We start from the raw sequence: 20,068 nt of genomic DNA, 5'->3' as shown, positions 1-20,068 counted from the left end.
AATTGAAAATTTGAAAAATAATTGAGTTTTAAAAAAATTTAGAATAAATTTATTACCAGGTTAATTAAATGTTTTGATCCTTTTTGAATTTTTATTTTTCTTAAAAATTAGTCAATTTGGAAATCTATTCGTAATTTTGTAGAAAATATGTTCTTGAATCCACAAAGAAATTGTGAAACAAAAAAAAATTGATTTTTATACTTTTTTAATCATTTTTTTTTAAACTTTATTCCTAAGCCGAAAATTTAAAAAAAATACAATTTCTATTCAATTTTTTTATTTGAAAATTCAATTGTTCAATTTTTTATAACTAATTTCAGATAACAATCCTTATATTAAAAAAATATAAAAAAAATTATAAAATTATCATTTGAAATTAGTTAGAAAAATAAACAAATGCATTTTCAAATACAAAAATTGAATAATAATGTTTATGTTTCTTTTAATATTTTCAGCCTAAAATTAAATTTTTTTTCAAAAAAAGCTTAAAAAACTATATAATTTTTTTATTTGTCAATTTTTTTGGGTTCAAAAAAATATTTTCTACAAAATTACGCATATTTTTCCAAATCTACTAATTTTTAAACAAAATTAAAATTCAAAAAGGGTTAAAATATTTCCTGTTTCCTTTTATTTTATGGGCATTGAGTTCCTCACAAAAAATTATCTTTAAAATAATTTTATGTAATATTTAAATTATTTTCTTGATATAGTTAAAAATATCGTATCCTCCCCTTAAGAATAATTAATGACAAGTAGTAATTACAATAATTGTACAAGCAATTTTGTAAATTGGTCAATTGGATAATTAATGACAAATAGTAAATACAATAATTATACAAGTAATTTTGACAATTTGATTTCGAAACCGAATTCAAGAGAAAATTTTTGTTTTTCCGATGAAGGTTAAAAATATAAAATTACAAATTTTTATATTAAAAAATTATATATTTATTTTTACGTTACATTAAAAAAACATGTCTATATGACACAATCGTAACATTATTATTTTCTAAAGTAAAATACCTCTAATAATAATAATTTACGTATTATTAATTTTTTTTTATAATAAAGGTGATATTTTTGCATAAACAAAAGAAAAATGTTTACATTTATTTTTATACGTTCATTCGAATCAATAATAGCATGCTTAATATCTTACAATTAAAAATGATCCCGTTTGAAATTTTCTTTTTTCATTTATACACACAGTTTTCTACTCTAAACTAGATGATCTCAAATTTTCGAAAAATTCTTTAAAAAACATCTACAATTACAATTTTATAATTTTCAAGCATATACAGAGTAATCTCTATATCAATATATTTTTTACTGAAAATTTTCTATTTCAATTTTTTGATTTTATTACATTCTCTGCTTTTTTTTTCTTTCTTTTCAATTTTTAATCTATAGACGATTTATCTAAAGGCACAGCCCTAATTCTTGTTTTTTTCTCCCACGCAAAAATGACAAAATGGGAGCAAAAATTATGGGGGAATAATTTTTTTTTTTTAATAGTAAAATGGGAGTATTTTGAAAAGTAGGAAGACTGAAAAATTTGAATAGTTTTGTTTCGTTATAGAGGGAAAATTAATTATTATTGTTAAAATTAATGGTCTTTCTCTCTCTCTCGTGCATTCAATTCTTCCTTACACTCCCTATCAGTCTCTCGATATTAAATATACTGTTTTTTTTTTTGCAAAGGCATATTAACTCTGCGTTTCACGAAAAATTTATCGCGAGTCTAAAATTTTTTTTTATTATGCGCATTTATGCGGATTTTACTCAACTCCTTGGTAAAAATTTTGTATTAAATTTCCCATTTAAAAAAAAAAAAATATTTAACAAGTTTAAATTAATTAAAAAATTAACTTTCAAATTAATAAAAAAAATTAACTTTCGAATTAATATTCAGTTAATTTAGTTATACTGATATTTTGAATTTAATTTTCTTTTGAAACTTATTTAATAAGTTGACTTTAAAAGAACTAAAAAAAATAAAAAATATAAAATACGAACAAAATTTATCTTCGTATAAAAACAGTAATTAATTTTTTTTTTTGTTATAAAAGCTTCCTTCACACGAGGAAGCAAATATTTATTTTTACCAAGGAAATTATCTGTCTAAAACTAGAAATTTCTATAAACTAGAAAAATGTAAATTACTACAAAATTACCCGATAATTTTTCACAAATAGTTATTTGGGGAAATTGAAAAAATTTTCTTCTACAAAGTTAGCAAATTTTTCACTGAATCGAAAAAATCGAAAAAATATAATATTTCGAAGAATTTCTATTAGGAGGATCGTTCACTATAGAGAAATATTTTTTTTAGAAAATATCCTTTTCCCTTGTAATATTTTATACAATTATAATTATGAATTCATTTCTTCTTTTGTACACGTGAGAAACTTTCCACATTTTTCATTATTATCACAGTCAAGTCAAAATTATGGAGATCAAAAGCACATGGAAGGAAAAAAAATCTTGATCCAAAAGATTTTTATTATTTTTTAATCAGATTTGAACGAGAAAAACACTTGAGAGAGAAGCGTCCCCCCACCACGCCTTCATTTCTTCCGCAGAGTGGGGGGACGCTTCGGTTCTGATTTTTGTTCAAACCTGTATGTGAACGATTCTCCGTGAAAAAAAAAAAATTAATCGATATGACTTATTTGTTTAGAAAGAAATTTTCCTTAATAAAGAGCAGTTATCGAAAAAACTTATGATTTCTAAAAATAATACCTAATTACTTCTTTGAAGCTTAATTAAAACTACAAGTACTGTTAACATTTATACTGAATAATTGTAGAGGGCTTAACCAGTGTGTTAATTTTTTTTTTTCTTCTAAATCGAGAAGCATTATTTCTACTTTTAAAAAAGGAAAATTCTAATTTCTCTTTTCTCGATTAACTTCTTGATTCGAAGGTGCTTAAGTTTAGGGGTGAAACATTTTTTTTTAACAGAATGTTTCTTCAATCGAAATTCCGAAGAATTTATAGAGAACCGAATTTTTTTTTCAATTTTTAGATCTTCGAAGAAACTTCAAAAAGGGTTCACAATTTTTGAAAATTTAAATAATTCGAAGATAATTTTCCATTGTGATCAGTAATTATAATTATATAATTTATAATCATTAACTATAATTTCATAACTGAGATTATAATTATTGAACGAAGAAAAATGTACAAACTGAAGTTTCCAATTATTTGATTTCAACTTTTTGCAAATTGAAGCCTCGGATCGACTTTAAGGAGCAAAAAAAGTTGCTTTAGTCGATTAAAAATACAAAAAAGTCGTTTATTTAATTCACAAGAATTTTAATTTGTATTCTTCTGACTTTCCCTTTTCATTGATTTCTAAATTCAATTTTTCAAAACTTGAATAATTTTATTAAATAAATATTTAAATAATTATTATTTGTTAATTATTATTTTCAGTTAAATATTACAAAGTTTCAATTATTGAAAAATTTTTCAATTGTATATTTCAAAAATTTAATTAGAAAAATCATTCAAAAATAATTTTTCAAAGATTTGTCTATAGTTATACTTTTTACATTGTATAGAACGAAATAAATTGTATTTTATACCAAAAATGTGGTTTTTGTACCAAAATTTGAAAGAAAAGTCGAATTTTTTGAAAATAGTCAAAAAAAAGTCTTAACATCCAAGGCCTGAAAATTGCAAGTGTTCGAAAATTTCTGATTCTGATACTAAAGGAAGTTTAAAACAATTAAAATAACTCATTCGTTCAAGTAAATAAAAAAATTGTTACTTATTCAATTTCTCTCGTCTGGTATTTCAATTACATTTTCTTCTTCTCTTTTTTCGAGAAATTGAAGTCAAAAACAAAAAATGTTTGTTTAGTGCTGTTGAACAAGAGTGGGACCACTGCCGGGATTCCTCCAGGGATCTGGAATATCGAAATGAGCTGGAACAGTGAGCAAAGCATCGTCAGATGTTCTATTGGCATTGCAATTTTTAGGCTTCATTCTTGTTGTATTGACACACTCAATTGGAAGTTTGATGAATTCGAGTTTATAATTATGGCCCTGGCTCGACATTCTAATGATGGTGTGCAATGGTACTTCCATGTAAGGCAATTCATCTGGTGTTTTATCCATAAAATAGCCAATAATGCAACGCAATATTGCCTGATGGGATATTAAAAGAACATTATTTGCTTCTTGAAGTTCGGCAATAACTGGCTCAACACGCATCATTGTGTCCACGTAACTCTCACCCCATGGATAACGATATCGTAATTTGTCCTGATCACGCCACGCGAACTCCTGTTTGGATTTGAAAAATTCTTTTTAATTCTTTAAAAATAAAAAAATTAAAACTGATTATTTAAAAAATGTATTGACAACATTGCTAGATTCACTGCTAGTTTCGCAATATTGAGACAATGATGGTGCACTTGAGAATCGCAGATTTCTGACATATATTAGATTACTTAATATCCTTAGATGATTTCGGTAAATTTCTTTGGATCCTTAGATAGCTTTACATCTTTAGGTACCTTAGTATCCTTGGTACCTTCCCCCGCAGCATTTAAACTTGTAGCAACATTGACAGCATTACCTTCTTTATTGTGAAACTTACAGCAATACTGTCAATGTTGCTGCCATGTCAGATGCTGTGGGGTTTGCATCTTTAGATAACTTAGGATCATTGGATTCCTATGCATCGTCAGATACCTTGGACCTAGATTCTTTAATTTTAGATGTCTTTGGATCCTTGGATACCTTAGAATCATTAGATGCATTTGCATCCTTACAGATTCCACAGTATTCTTAAATAGGTTTGTATCCTTAGACACCATTACAACTTTAGGATCAATAAACCTAAGGTACCATACCTAAGGTACCTCAGATCTAAGATCATTACAACTTTAGGAACCATTACAACTTTAGGATCTAAGATACCTAAGGTACTTCATATCTATGATCATTAAGAGTATCATTAAGAGATCTAAGAGTATTAAAATAGATATCTATTTTTTTTAATGATGCAAAGGTATCTAGGGATGTTAACATCCTTAGATACAATTGCATCATTACAATTCAGAAAAGATGATGACAAACTGAGAGATGAGATCCAAAACTCAGGGCTGAGATGAAATTAGTAAAACATGAATAAATAAATCCAGTGTTCTTCACCTGTGGATATTGTTCCTGCATTTCCTCATAGGAGAGTCCCTCGCAAACTCCAGCATTCAATTCATTCAATGCAGCCACATGTTCCTGCGGTGCTTCGATTCCTCGTGCCGTTGCAATTGTCCTCCGTAGACGACTTGTCAAAACACGAAGATCCGGTATGTGCATTGCATTAATATGGGAAGCCAATGCCTGTGCGTACCGTTCACCACGAGGACTGAGTACAGCGTCACCGCCTATTTTCCCAAGAACATTGTACTCACTCTCGCCATGCTAAAACAAAAATTAATCTTTAGCTTCTGCCCATCTAAGTAAGTCAACAAATCTGGATGTCTGCCAGTCTGCAAACTTTTCGGAAACTCCTGTCTCTTCATAAAGTCCACAGAAAGTCTGGTGGTTTAAAGGATTAAAAAATTATGGTCTAACAGATTTTTACATTTTCTGAACCACCAGACTGTCTGCAGACAGAAAACTAAAAAATACGATACCAAATGTTGAGGGATGCTAAATATTTAGTGATTCCAAGTAATTAGGGGTACTAAATACTTAGGGATACCAAATATTTAGGGGTACCAAATACTTAGAGATAGCAAATATTTCGGGACACCAAATATTTAGGGGTACCAAATACTTAGGGAAACCAAACATTTTGATGATGAAACAGTACAAAAATTGAAACCTACCCTTGAAAAGTACAACGTGTGAGGTCTCAGATTAATGCTACCCAAGTAACCAAGAATCAGCGCCTCAACATGACCTGCGACCTTGTGTGTACTAATATTCATCGTGGCCGTATCAATTTTTATTCGTGGATAGTTCTTCTCATCCATTCCCTTATAGGCCATTTTGTAGTGCGCTATTTTTAGTGTTAGGTCATTTAATGCAAGTTCCGGTGCCATGCCAGAATAATCAGCACTGTACTTGAGAATTTGAAGGTAATTCTCCTCGAGAATTGCTGGATCATCACAAACGCATTCGATGAAGAGAACACGATATCCAAGTTGAGTGGAAAAGTGATCGTAGACCTCGGAGCGTTGCTCATGCGTCACTAGTGTCGCGTCCAGAATCTTCAATTGAAGCAGAAACAAAATTTTAATTACCAGGTATTATAAAGAAGATTTCACAGTTTTTCTAAAACAATTTTGATACTTTTTGTGTTTCAATTCTTGCAATGCAACAATTTTGATACAATTTGTGTCTCAGTTGTTGCAATACAACAATTTGGAAAAGCTTCCTGTCTCAATTGTTGCATCACAACAATTCTGATATGTTTTGTGTCTCAATTCTTGCAATGCAACAATTTTGATACGTTTTGTGTCTCAATTGTTGCAATGCAACAATTTTGATACGTTTTGTGTCTCAATTGTTGCAATGTAACAATTTGGATAAGTTTTGTGTCTCAATTGTTGCAATGCAACAATTTTGATACGTTTTGTGTCTCAATTGTTGCAATGCAACAATTGTGATACGTTTCGTGTCTCAATTGTTGCAACGCAACAATTTTGATACGTTTTGTGTCTCAATTGTTGCAATACAACAATTTGGATAAGTTTTGGGTCTCAACTGTTGCATCACAACAATTTTGATATATTTTGTGTTTCAATTGTTGCATCGCTACAATTTGGATAGGTTTTCTGTCTCAATTTGAAATCCTTAGAAAAAATGTGTTTGTAATAAAAAAAAAACGGTTTTCACGAAAAGTTTATTAATTTGTTTATTATAAACTCACAGCCACTGAATTCCCGGAAGCAAGCCAGGAAGCGCAATCTTGCATTGCATCTCGTTGTGCCAGAGCTCTTAAGGCAACATTCGCAGCGTGATCTGGTCGAAATAGTTCATGAGAAGCGTAAGGCTCGAGTCTCTTTCTTCGATAATTGCTTACACTCATCGCTAAAATAAATTTTTTAATGAAATATTTTTCTTGGCAAAAAAATATATTTTTTTTTTTTCTATAATTGTATTTCTTTTTTGTATTTTTTTTAAAATAAAAAATGTGCTTTTTTTATTTTTTCTCTTACTTTTGGCAGTTTCACCATTCCAGTTCAGTCTTCGAGTAAGAGAATGGGCAATTTGACTTTTTCCTCGTGCTGGAAGACCACAAAAAGCAATGATAACGCCAGCAAATTTTCGCGGTGGTTTTATTACTCCTGGAGTTCTCACTGGCTTCTCCTGACTGATTTCTGAAAATAGGAATAAAATTCTCCATTATTGATATAATAAAATTATAGCACATATTGCGTCATTTTTTTTTTGTTCATTGTATTAATTTGATGAATCGCGCCAATAAAGAGCGTGACGCACGAAAAGCTATTCAATTCTCCTCCTTGAAAGTAAAATTATTATTGAAATAAATTTAATATATAAATATAGTAAATTAAATTTGAATATTAAATTTAACCATTAAATTGAAATATTATTTTTAAATATAAAATTTAAATATAAAATTTAAAAATACTTTCTTTTGAAGTAGTAAAAATATTTGCTGATTTGAATTGGTGACTGATTTTTTGCTTTTGAATTAGTAAATTTGACTAATGAAGTAGTAGAAATGACTATTTATTTGTTAAATTTACTAATTCAAAAGCAAAAAGTCAGTCACTAATTTAAAATAGTAAAAATTGTTATTAATTCAAATTTAGATAGTAAAATTTAAATATTAGTTTTAAATGTTAAATTAAAATATTAAATTTAAATGTTAAATTTAAATATTAAGTTTAAGTATTAAACTTAAATATTAAATTTAATTGAGAAATTTAAATATTAAATTTAAATTCTAAATTTAAATATTAACTTGAAATATTACATTTTATTATTAATTTTAAGTGTTAAATTTAAATATTTAGTTTAAATGATAAATTTAAATATTAAGTTTAAATGTTAAATTTAAATATTAAATTTAAATTCAATTATAGAAATTGAATTGAATATTCTATGAATTTAAAATTTGATCCAATTTATTTTTTGAATTTAATTTTCTTAAATTCTTATATATAAATGAATAATAAATAATAATAAAGTAAATATAGTAAATAGGTAAATAAATTTAGCTAAATAGAATATTTCTAGAATTCAAACAAATGGATTGAAAAAATAAAAAGAATTCGAAAGTTTATTTTGCGTTTGGAAATTCAAATAATAGAAAAAAAATGCTTTTATTATTTATTTTACATTTTCGAAAATTAAAACGAATGCGAATCTTTGTACTCTTCTGTATATTGTATATTTTTTGGCAGTCCAAGTAATGAACGCACAGTTTTAGATTGGCTGCTTGCCAAAAATTTGACTAAAGCTCCAAAATTATATTCGAAAAACTTTCAACAAAATCTTTTAGCAAAAAACAAATATACAAGCAATTTTCTTCGCGAAAATAAATAATGTTTCTCAAAAAGTTTAAGCAATAAGCAAGTAGTAAAATAGAAAAAAAAATTAATTAAAATTATTAATTTAAACAATTTAAATTAAATAATTTGAAGAAAGAAAATCGTTTTTTTCTGATTTCTTAAGTATTTCCTAAATACGTAATTTGCTGTGAAGTAATCGAATGTTTGATGATCAAACAACTTTTGACCTCGTATATATATATATATATATATGCATTTTATACTTCAGACTTGAATATGTTCAAAATAATAATTTAGTTCAATATTTATGTAGTGAAAAAAGTTTCTATATACATTTATTTATATATTCCTCAACAACAAAACAACTAAATGAAAAATCGTCGACACGTGGAATTGTGAAATAGCCAAGCGAACATTCAAAATTAGCATAAATACTATGACCAATTAATAAATCGGTAAACAAAATTTTATTAACAACTCTCAATCATAATAAACTGTTAATTAATTTTTCAGAAAAAAATATTACAAACTCACTGGATCGAATTAATTGACAGTAATTGTAAAGTTGTTTTCAATTTAAAAACGCCAACTAATTTTTAAAGTGAATAATTTCTTGAATTGGATTTAAATTGAAGAAATTTAAATTAATTGAATGACATAAATTATTTCGCTACTTCCATTCGAACTGCTTCAAACAATATTTGAAAATTTTCACAATTGAAAAAAAAATGTTTAAATTAAAATTAAAAAGAATAAATAATAATTATTTCAACTCTATTATTAAAATTTTCCCGAGTGATAGTTTCAATCATTAATAATTATTTCCTTTTTGTTAAAATCGTTATTTTAATATTTTTGTAAAATACTTTTAATTTATCAAAAATAATAAATAATAATAATTAAAAATAAAAAAATTCACAGAAATCTAAAAAGCAAGAAACAACTTTCACAATAATCGTGTTTGTCAATATTATTTTAAAATTTATAATAAAGCTCACCTATGACGCACATAATGAAGATTTCTTTTTATACAAAAAAAATTGTTTATACCACTGAAAAACAATCGAACATTTGATAAATTAGAATAAAATTTTTTAATTTTGGAAAATTTTAGAAAAAAATGGAAGAAAATAATTTTTTTTCCTCAAAAATATTCCGACTTTTCCACGCAAATAACAAAACACTGTCAGGAATATTTCTTGAAATAATTGACAACAAGAGGAGTTTCTCGACTTGTATACATGTGTGCGAGTGATATTGTACTGAAAGCTTTTCTGGCGGTCTTCACTATAACCTTTTGTATTTAAATTAATGCTAAACCTACTTCAACAGTCACGTATTCAAATCGATTAGGACCCTGCGGATTTATTTATAGCTTTAAGTACCCTTGCAATAATTGAATTTAGAGAGCAAAAAAAAAGGAATTCTTTTATAGCAAACGAAATTATTGATTGGAAATGAATAACAGTAATTATTTTTTTCTATAGAATTGGAAAAACATTGAAATATTTTCCTAAGAAATTTACGGTATGTCTTGAAAATAAAATAGAAATTTTTTTTTATTGGAATTGAGCCAAAATTGATGTCTTGAAACAAAATAAGACTCTTTTTACAATGCATACATATTTAATTTGCAGGTTTCACACTCATCTACTAAAATCTACTATTTACTGCTTTTTTTACGATTTAATATTATTTAAATACTTTTTTTTTATATTTGTGAAACTAAAAGTTACTTTTTTCTATTTTTAATTTAAATCCGTATATTTAAAAGAAAGAAATTATTTTTTAAATATTTTAATAAAATTCTACGCAAGAAGAAATTCAATTATTTGAAATATAGTTTTCATAACATTTTTTGAATAAATGAATTATTGAAAAAAGTTTTATAAAATTCTCCAAAGACAAAAAACATTTTAAAACAATTTTTACATTCTCATTTTATATGAATTAATTTATTTTCAAATATAATTGAAATTTAATTTCTGAAAATACATAATTGAATTATTTTCCAAATTTTTAATAAAGATATCTCCAAAAACTTATTTTAATAAAATTTGTTGCAAGAATTCAATTATTTTTAAAAATAATAAAATTCTTAACAAAAATGACATTATTTTTGTAAATAATAATTAATTCTTCGCAAGAATTCAATTATTTTCAAAAATACTGAAAATCTCAACAAGAATTCAATTATTTTCTAGAATTTATTTAAAAAATTCTTCACAGAAATTTAATTATTTTCATAAATTATTCAATTCTTAGAAAATGTTCAATAATTTTCAAGTAATTTCACGAACTTCTTCAGAAAAATTAAATTATTTTTAAAATAATAAAATTCTCCACAAAAATTCAATTATTTTCATAAAAAATAAAATTTTTCACATAAATTCAATTATTTTCATAAATCATTCAATTCTGAGAAAAAGTTCAATTATTTTTAAATAATTTAACAAAATTCTTCACAAATATTTAATTATTTTCATACATAATAAAATTCTCGACGAAAATTGAATTTAAAAAAAATCTTAATAAAATTCTTCGCAAGAATTCAATTATTTTCATAAATAATTAAATTTTTACGTAGAAATTCAATTATTTGAAATACAGTTTTCATAAAATTTTTTGAATAAATGAATTTTAAAAAAAAAGGTTTTATAAAATTCTCCTAAGACAAAAAACATTTTATAAAACAATTTTTCTTAGAAATTAATTTATTTTCAAATATAATTGAAATTTTAATTCCAGAAAAGAATTGAATTATTTTTCAAATTTTTGATAAAAAATTCTTCAAAAACATATTTTAATAAAATTCGTTGCAAGAATTCAATTATTTTAAAAAATAATCAAATTCTTAGCAAAAAATTCATTATTTACGTAAATAATAAATAATTCTTTGCAAGAATGCAATTATTTTAAAAAATACTGAAAATCTTATCAAGAATTCAATTATTTTCTAAAATTAAAAAATAAATTCTTCACAAAAATTCAATTATTTTTATAAAAAATAAAAAAAAATTCTTCATATAAATTTAATTATTTTCATAAATTATTCGATTCTTAGAAAAAGTTCAATTATTTTCAAGTAATCTAACAATCTTGTTCACAAAAATTCAATTATTTTCAAATATAATAAAATTCTTAGCAAAAATTACATTATTTTCGTAAACAATACATAATTCTTCGCAAGAATTTAATTATTTTCAAAAATACTGAAAATCTTAGCAAGAATTCAATTATTTTTTAAAATTAAAAGTAAAACTCTTCACAGAAATTCAATTATTTTTAAAGTAATAAAATTCTCCACAGAAATTCAATTATTTTCGAAAATTAAAAAAAAATTCTTCACAGAAATTCAATTTATTTTCGTAAAAAATAAAATTCTTTACAGAAATTCAATTATTTTCGTAAAAAAATAAAATTTTTCATATAAATTCAATTATTTTCATAAATCATTCAATTCTTAGAGAAAGTTCAATTATTTTTAAGTAATTTAACAAAATTCTTCACAAATATTCAATTATTTTCATAAATAATTAAATTCTCCACGGAAATTCAATTATTTAAAAAAATTAAATAAAATTATTCGAAAAAATTCAATTATTTCCTAAAATTTGTTTAAATTTAATTTAAAAAAAAAATTTCTTGAACGGATTCTATTATTTTTAAAAATTGTAACTCCCAATGTCGATTTCAATAAAGAAATGAATTTTATTTTAAAAATAATTTTACTTAAAAATTAACTTTCTTAAAATTTAAAAATTCTTTAAAATTAAGAAATAAATAAAATAGAATTTCTAATTTTCCAAGTTTATTTGAAAAAAAAATTTGGTTTAGAAATGAATTTTTCCTTGCAATTAACTTTGTTTTCAAATACAATTGCATGACGTTGTAAATTTTGAGAAGCCATTAACGTTTTTGTAAACTGATTCTTAGAGTCGTTGGTGCATAAAAAATTGCCGTCATAGTTACATCAGTGTCAATAATTGTCCTTTAGTTTGTCACTACTACCATGACGCGCCTTTCATGATTTTATCTACTACTTTAAACTTAAATGGACCACGTCAATAAAAAATAAATTCAGTACACGGTGAAACGCCTCATACATCTCAACGAGTGTTTCAAGATCGAGCAAAAAAAAAAATAATTTTTAAAATTATCTACGTATTTTTTTTCTTCGTGTAAATTGTGTCTTCTGTACAATTGAATTTTCATAATTCAATTTATAAAGGTGAATTGAAAATTGAATATAAAAAATTTAATTGAATATTAAAATTGAAAAAACTGAATTCACAATTGAATTTAAAAAGTTAAATTTAGAAAATTAAATTTTAAATTGCTTGTTGAATTGAAAATTAAATTTAAAAAATTGAATTTAAAATTAAAATTAAAATTGAATTTGAAAAGTTGAATTTAAAAAATTGAATTTAAAAAGTTAAATTAATAATTGAATTTAAAAACCTGTAAAAAATTTAAAATTGTTTGTAGAATTGAAAATTGAATTTAAAAAGTTAAATTAACAATTGAAATAAAAAACCTAAAATGGAAATTAATTTCGAGAAATTGAATTTAAAAAAATCGAATTGAAAATTGAATTTAAAAAGTTGAATTCAAAATTGAAATTAAAAACCTGATTTAATAATTGAATATAAAAAGTTAATTTGAGAATCGAATTTAAAAAATTGAATTGAAAATTAAAATTAAAAAACTAAATAGTTTTTTCAATTTCCAATAATTAAATATTGGCAATTATAATAAAATTGAAAAGGACAATAGAAAAAAAATTAAAATGACTCTAATATTTTGGAAGGAGAAGTGGAGAGTAAGTGTCAGACTGGGGACAAGAGGAGTGAAAGAGAAATTTCAGTTTTTCTCACTCACTCTCATTACTTGTCTGACGCTTACTTTCATTTTCTCCTTAGCCCACCATACGGTGTAAATATATTCCATGAATAATAAATGATATTAATTTTAATATTTAAATAATAAAATTATTTTTACAGAAATTTTGCCTCTTCTAGAAAAATATACAATTTTTCATTTCATTTTATATTAATTCAATATTATTATCTTATTTGATAATTAATAGTGAAGTGCGACTAGAATTTTTTTGTGATTATTGAATAAAAAATTGTCTAACTATCTTCAGGTGAGTTTGATTCTATAAAACAAGATTAAAAATACTACAATATCAAGTGAATATTCCTCGGTAATATTAACAAACAAAATTCTCGCAAAATTATTAAATAAATAATTAGATTAAATTATCAATTACTTAATAAATAATTTCATTTATTCACTCTTGTCTGTGACACGAACAGTGTCTACAAAGGTGCCACTCAGAAAAAAACAAAATAAAAATTTTAATTAATTAAAATTATCAATTAAGTAATAATTTTTAGTTTTTTACCTATTTACTTATTAATTTACCTCTGTTAATATCTAATTTACCTATTAATTAATTAATAACTAATTTAAATTATACATTCATTAATAACAAGTTTAAATTCATAATAAATATTGAACTTAATTTATTACTAGTTTAAATTCAAAATAAATATTGAAGTTAATTAATTCAAATTAATTCAAATTATAATTTAATTTTGTAATTAACATGGCAAGGAAAAAAAACTATAAACAAACGAAAAAAAAATTTACAAAAATCTCACAAGTCTAAAGTGTATCAAGGGAAAAACAAATTTTATTAGGTTTTTATCAGAGACGTCACTATCTACTTTTATAAAACTATTACTCGCGTATATTTATTATCATTATAAATTAAATTATGAATAAACTCTAATCAGAGGGAATAATAAAGAGGAATTTTAATAATATTTGTGTTTTCTTGAGAAAATTAATTAGCTAGAAACATAATTAATAATTAATCACAATTAGCGATAAAATATCATTATCTGTATAGTTGCAAAAAAAAGAAAAAAAAAATCTCAATATAGTAACAATTTCATTATCTCCAGTATGTAATTTATTCGTCTCGTATGTTTAATTAAAACAAAAACACCATTAATTATTTTTTAAAAAAATTTTATCTACGATTATTTATTTATTTATTTATTTATTCCAATTTTAATGGGATTTTCCCGGTGTATTATTACATTTTTAAAATTATTTTTACTGTCACTTATATAATTTTAATGTTAACAATATATAATAAATATATTTATTTCATTTTATTTTACTCATTACACGGGTTTACAATTTATAAATAAATATTTGTTTCAACTAAAATAAAATTTGTAAAAATAGAAACAAAGATTTTGTTTTAGCTAATTCAATATTATTATAATAAATATTATGCATAATTATAATTTTATATATTATATTTACATAATTTTTTGATTATATATTTATACCATAAACAATATTAATTATAAATAAATAAAATATAATAAAATAGTAATATAGATATAATAAAAAATTCAATAATTCTAATTTCTACATGGGATAATTTTTTTCGAAAATTAAAGTTAAATATTAAAAAAAAAGTTGAAGAAAAAATAATTAAGGCGTGGTTTTTTAGAGAGACTCTCTTTTAATCTTTCTTTCAGGCACAATTTTAAATGCACATGTCGAGTAATTTTATCCCTCTGAAAATATCTATTTTCATCTGGTAGTATAATTTCTACATTTCCATTATACTTTATAAAACATATTCAAAATAAACTTAATAAAGTCACAAAGTAAAATATTTTGCATGAGAAAGAATGTTTCTTCAAATAATAAACTTTCTACTATTTTCTATTTTTACAAATTTTATTTTATTATCAATTCTTTACTTTATTTTGCGCAATTTTTTTATTTCATTTTTTTTATTTCATTTTTTTTTCTTAAAAAAACTAATAGTTTTTGTTAAGAAATTTTTATTGTTTTTTTCAAGTCCATAAAATTTAGTTGTCCTTATCAGAGTTTTTCATGTAAAAGATAAAATATAAAAGATATAATTTTATTAAAAATAGTCTTTAAATATCATATAAAAACTTGTCGAAGAACGATAATACGAAGATTGTGTATTATAGACTAATTTTTGTTGTACAGAGTATAGTATATAATTTAAAATATATTATAACGTAGTATTTCGAAAATAATATGTAATTAAAAATACATTCATAGACAGTTTTGAAAAAAAAGATTGCGAGAGGGAGAGAAAAAATTAATTTCTATATTTAATTTATTTTATTTCTTTTCTAACCACATACACCGGAGAGAGAACAATTTTTAATAAATATTTTTATCAAACAGAAATTAATGAAATGTCACTAATAGATTTGAACCAAGTGAAAAGATAAAATATTCTATTTGTAAGATAATGTTGTCTGAGAGAAATATACACATTGAGTAACAACGATAAAAATAAAACAAAAAAAATTTTTTTTTATTTTTTCTTGCAGAAGTTATATTAATATTATAATTAGTATTAATATTAGGAAATGCAATAATTTTTGCAGATATTGCAAATAATTGTTGATTCACAAGTTTCGCGAAACGTTTAAGTAAACGAAATATTTTCCATTAAAACTATTTTTAAAAATTATTGCTAACGTAATATTTTGAAACATAAAATTTAAATTTAAAAACTTTATAATTAATTTTTTTTATATGTGACGCAAAACTATGGCAATAAAATTTTAATTTGATGAAGAAGTAAATATATTTCGGAACTTTAGGACAGCAATAAAATGTAATATTAATATCTATTTTCACAGTGAAAAAAATTTAATTTTCCTTGTCCCTGATTTTCAGGAAAAATTTTGACTTTCTGCGCATAGGAATTAAGATTTTCATATAAATTACAAATTTTAAACCATAAATATTTTTCCTATGAGTTCTTAAAATTTAATATTTTTACTATTTTTTGGTTTATTTTGAATATTTTAATATTAATATTTTTGGTACTTTAATGTTTATATTAAAAAATTAATTAAATTAATTAAATAAAAAATTAATAAAATTTCCTGACTTTTCCCTAATTCTCTTATTGTCAATTTTATTTTTCCTGACTTTCCACTGAATTCCCAAATTTCCCTAATTAATTTTACTTTTTTTCAACATTTCCCTGATTTCACAGATTAAATTTACTTTTTCTGACTTTTCCCTGAATTCTCTGATTAATTTTCCTTTTTCTTACTTTTCTCTCAATTCCCTAATTTCTTTTATCAATTTTACTTTTTCTAACTTTACCCTGAATTCTCTGATTAATTTTCCTTTTTCTTACTTTTTCCTGAATTCACTAATTCTCCTGATTAATTTTCCTTTTTCTTACTTTTTTCTCAATTCCCTTATTTTCCTTGATTATTTTACTTTTTCTGACTTTTCCCTGAATTTTGTGATTAATTTTTACTTTTCCCTGAATTCCATAATTTCCTTGATTAATTTTACTTCTTCTGATATTTCCCTGATTTCCCAGATTAAGATTAGTTTTACTGACTTTCCCCTGAATTTCCTTATTTTCCTGATTTTTTATTTTTTTAAGTTTTACTTACTTTCTACTGAATTTAATGATTAATTTTACTTTTCCTGACTTTTCCCTGAATTCACTAATTTTCCTGCTTAAGTTTAGTTTTACTGACTTTCTCCTGAATTTCCTGATTAATTTTACTTTTTCCTGAATTCACTAATTCCCCTGATTAATTTTACTTTTTTCTGAATTCACTGATTTCCTTGTTTAATTTTACTTTCTCTCACTTTTCCCTGAATTTCCTAATTGCCTGATTAATTTTCCTTCTTCTGAAATTCTCCCTGAATTTCCCTAATTACGCTGATTAATTTTACTTTTTCTAACTTTTTCCTTAATTCCATAATTTTCCTGATTAAGTTTAGTTTTCCTGACTTTCCCCTGAATTTCCTAATTAATTTTACTTTTTCTGATTTTCTCTGACTTTCCCCTAAATTTCTTGATTCATTCTACTTCTTTTCAATTTTCCCTGAGCCATGGAAACCCTGATATTGATAAATTAAATAATAATATTATTATGTATATATTTTATTTTATTTACTTTATTAACTTTAGCTATACTTTTTTTTACTTTTTTTATTTTATTTACTTTCCTCATTTTCTACACATTATACAAATTTCATTTATCTTTTTTATTTTATCGACATTTTTATTAATAAAATGAGCAGGAAGAAAAATAATGAAAATAGCAGTTCATCTACTTCAGTATTTTTGTTATTGTCTCAGTTTCTTATCAATTTAACAATGAAAATGATGTAAAAATACAATTGTCAACATCAGAAGTCACGTTTCTGTTCTATTTGTTATTTAATTATTTATGTTTTTCCCATTTTTGTTTTCAAACACAGGAAATCTTAATAACTTTTATTTTTAGACTTTTTTTTCGAAGCATTAAATCAAAGTTGTTGACTTTGTGCAAAATTTACACATTACATAATTCATTTACGTCTGCATGTTTACTGAAGAAAAAAATGATTAAAGCATTAAAAATACTTGCATAAAAAATGCTACTGTTCTATTTTTTTACATTCTCGTTTTTTTTTTTTTTTTTTTTTTTTTTGTGTTAAAAGCACTCTTTTGACTTTGATATTCACGTTAGGATCACGAGACAACATTAGACCGGAGGTTATTAATTTATTTATGCACATTTTATGCTGAATATTTCTCATTATTTTTTTTTTTTTGCCTTCATCAAATTTGTTACGCAAATTTATTTGCAATTTATCGAGAGAGTAGATGAAAAAAAAATTTAGAATTTTTTTGTTTTTTTGTTCCCTTTTGTTCGTTATTTAGAAAATGTCCCTGAAATCCTGTTTCGAGTTTTTGAAGGACTTTTCGTTGCTATTTAAGTAGTGAGAGTTTCGGTTGCATTCTGTATTATATTTATAGTCAGCAAGCAGAAATAAAATACAAAATGTCAGAATGCAGACTATTATGTCACGTGCTGGTTGTATTTGTTAATTTTTCTCTACAAGATTTTTTAATTTTCGATTTCACTTTGTGGAAAATTCGAGAAAACTTCGCAGTATTCGCCATATTGTGGACAACTTATTTTAGTATAGAAATTTCTTTAAAAATAATAAAAATTAATTTTCTGTACAGTTGTCGAAACTAATCGAAAAATTGTCTCTAAATTTTGGTTTTTAGTTTTTTTTTTAGTAGTAAAAAAAAGATTTTGATTAACTACGTAGTTTTTGATTCTTTTTGGTTTAACCTTGTTCTATTTGATTTTTCTCTTTTAACCCCGTATTGCGATTGCGCTAAAGGAGCAACATTATATATATATAGATATATTTTACCTTCAATTTTGTCCTCGACAGCAGGTGCCATGATGGTTGGATTTTTTCTATTGTCAACAATATCACCCTCTTGCATGATTCCTGCTTGTAATGCCAATTTTCTAACTGCCACACAATAACCCAAAATGGGTCCAGCCAATAAATCCAAACAGGCAGCAACCCACGGCATTCCAAATTAAATGAAAATTTTTTCAATTCGCTGACAATCAGCAATCGTTTATTGACCTTCGAATCCGTTTTTCTATTTTTTTCTTCGAGAATCAAAAATGAATTTTCCTTATTTATATTACAAAAACAGGAAGAAAAATTTGAAGAAAATTTAAATAAAATTTTCACCCTCTATTTATTTTTACGAGACACGGGATTATCCCCCCAAAAAAAAAAAATGGCACTGATTTTTTGTTATCACAGATGAGGATCGTTAATTTCTTCGAGAAATAACTCTTCGGAAAAATGATCGCTACTCGTGTGTCTTATAATGGACAAGAGGTCCTCCCTCATTCCAATTTGCTTGATCCTCACTTCCGGAGCCAGTTTGTGAGATTCGCTTTCAATTATTTGTGAGAAATTTAGAAAATATTTTTTCTCTTTAATCCCCTTTTTTTCCCTCAAAGTTCACTCTTATAGGAATAATCTTCCAAGTCTTTTGGGATTTACATATTAGACTCACAATCTTTTTTATTCAATATCTTTCACTTTTGGATTTTTTTTTACACGTAGGTATATAGTTTGTTTGCCCTAAAGATATATCGGAAAATTTTCAAATTTTTTCCGATCAAGTGAAAATTCAAGATTTACGTTTCTTTTTTTCTTCGTTGTTTTTCTTTCTCGTCGATTCAATTTATATCTTTTCTTTTTCTTTATATCTTCCTTTCGATATATATATTAGTTTGAATTTCGATAATTTTCAAAAGCGGGAAATTGAAATAAAGGTCAAAATTAGATATTCTTGATAAATATTATTGACCTAGATTTTGTAGTTTCAGTTTTAAATGTACGAAAAATCACTTTTACGGAACAATCCGCTGCTATCGGACACAAACTCTAAACTAAAGAGCCGCCTCGCCCGGCTTCTGCTTTTGCTTTTACCATCGACCCGTTTTCAGTGACGCTATCTCCCCTTCTCTTTTACTTGCTTCAAGTATTATATATATACATATATGTACTATATATATGCACGTGTATATACATATGGGCAATTCCACGTGAGATTTAAGTCGACCTCTTAAAATCGGCCAAAAATATTTTTTTTCTATTCTGTATCGAAAAAAAACAGATACGTATTTTTTTATTT

The 20,068-nt window shown here is 24.3% G+C and overlaps 1 protein-coding gene across 2 annotated transcripts; it reads right to left on the bottom strand.

The window, feature by feature from the left end:
• Nucleotides 1–1,340: 1,340 nt before the first annotated feature.
• Nucleotides 1,341–19,842, bottom strand: LOC122511505 (6-phosphofructo-2-kinase/fructose-2,6-bisphosphatase-like). 2 transcript variants are annotated; one of them, XM_043626792.1, is made up of 6 exons: nucleotides 18,775–19,842; nucleotides 7,183–7,344; nucleotides 6,894–7,054; nucleotides 5,848–6,231; nucleotides 5,168–5,437; nucleotides 1,341–4,294 (listed from the first exon to the last, which is right to left on the bottom strand). In XM_043626792.1, the coding sequence occupies exons 1-6, from the start codon at nucleotides 18,941–18,943 to the stop codon at nucleotides 3,866–3,868; spliced, it is 1,575 nt and encodes a 524-aa protein (XP_043482727.1). In that variant the 5' UTR covers nucleotides 18,944–19,842; the 3' UTR covers nucleotides 1,341–3,865. The 2 variants fall into 2 exon arrangements, with proteins under 2 accessions (XP_043482727.1, XP_043482728.1); XM_043626793.1 differs by lacking the exon at nucleotides 18,775–19,842 and adding an exon at nucleotides 9,504–9,770.
• Nucleotides 19,843–20,068: the final 226 nt, after the last annotated feature.

The sequence above is a fragment of the Leptopilina heterotoma genome, unplaced genomic scaffold (genome assembly GCF_015476425.1).
Source record: "Leptopilina heterotoma isolate Lh14 unplaced genomic scaffold, ASM1547642v1 Lhet_83, whole genome shotgun sequence".
In the NCBI taxonomy this organism is placed as follows: domain Eukaryota; kingdom Metazoa; phylum Arthropoda; class Insecta; order Hymenoptera; family Figitidae; genus Leptopilina; species Leptopilina heterotoma.
Note: the sequence above shows the minus strand (reverse complement) of the source record. Positions and strands in the feature narration are given on the sequence as shown.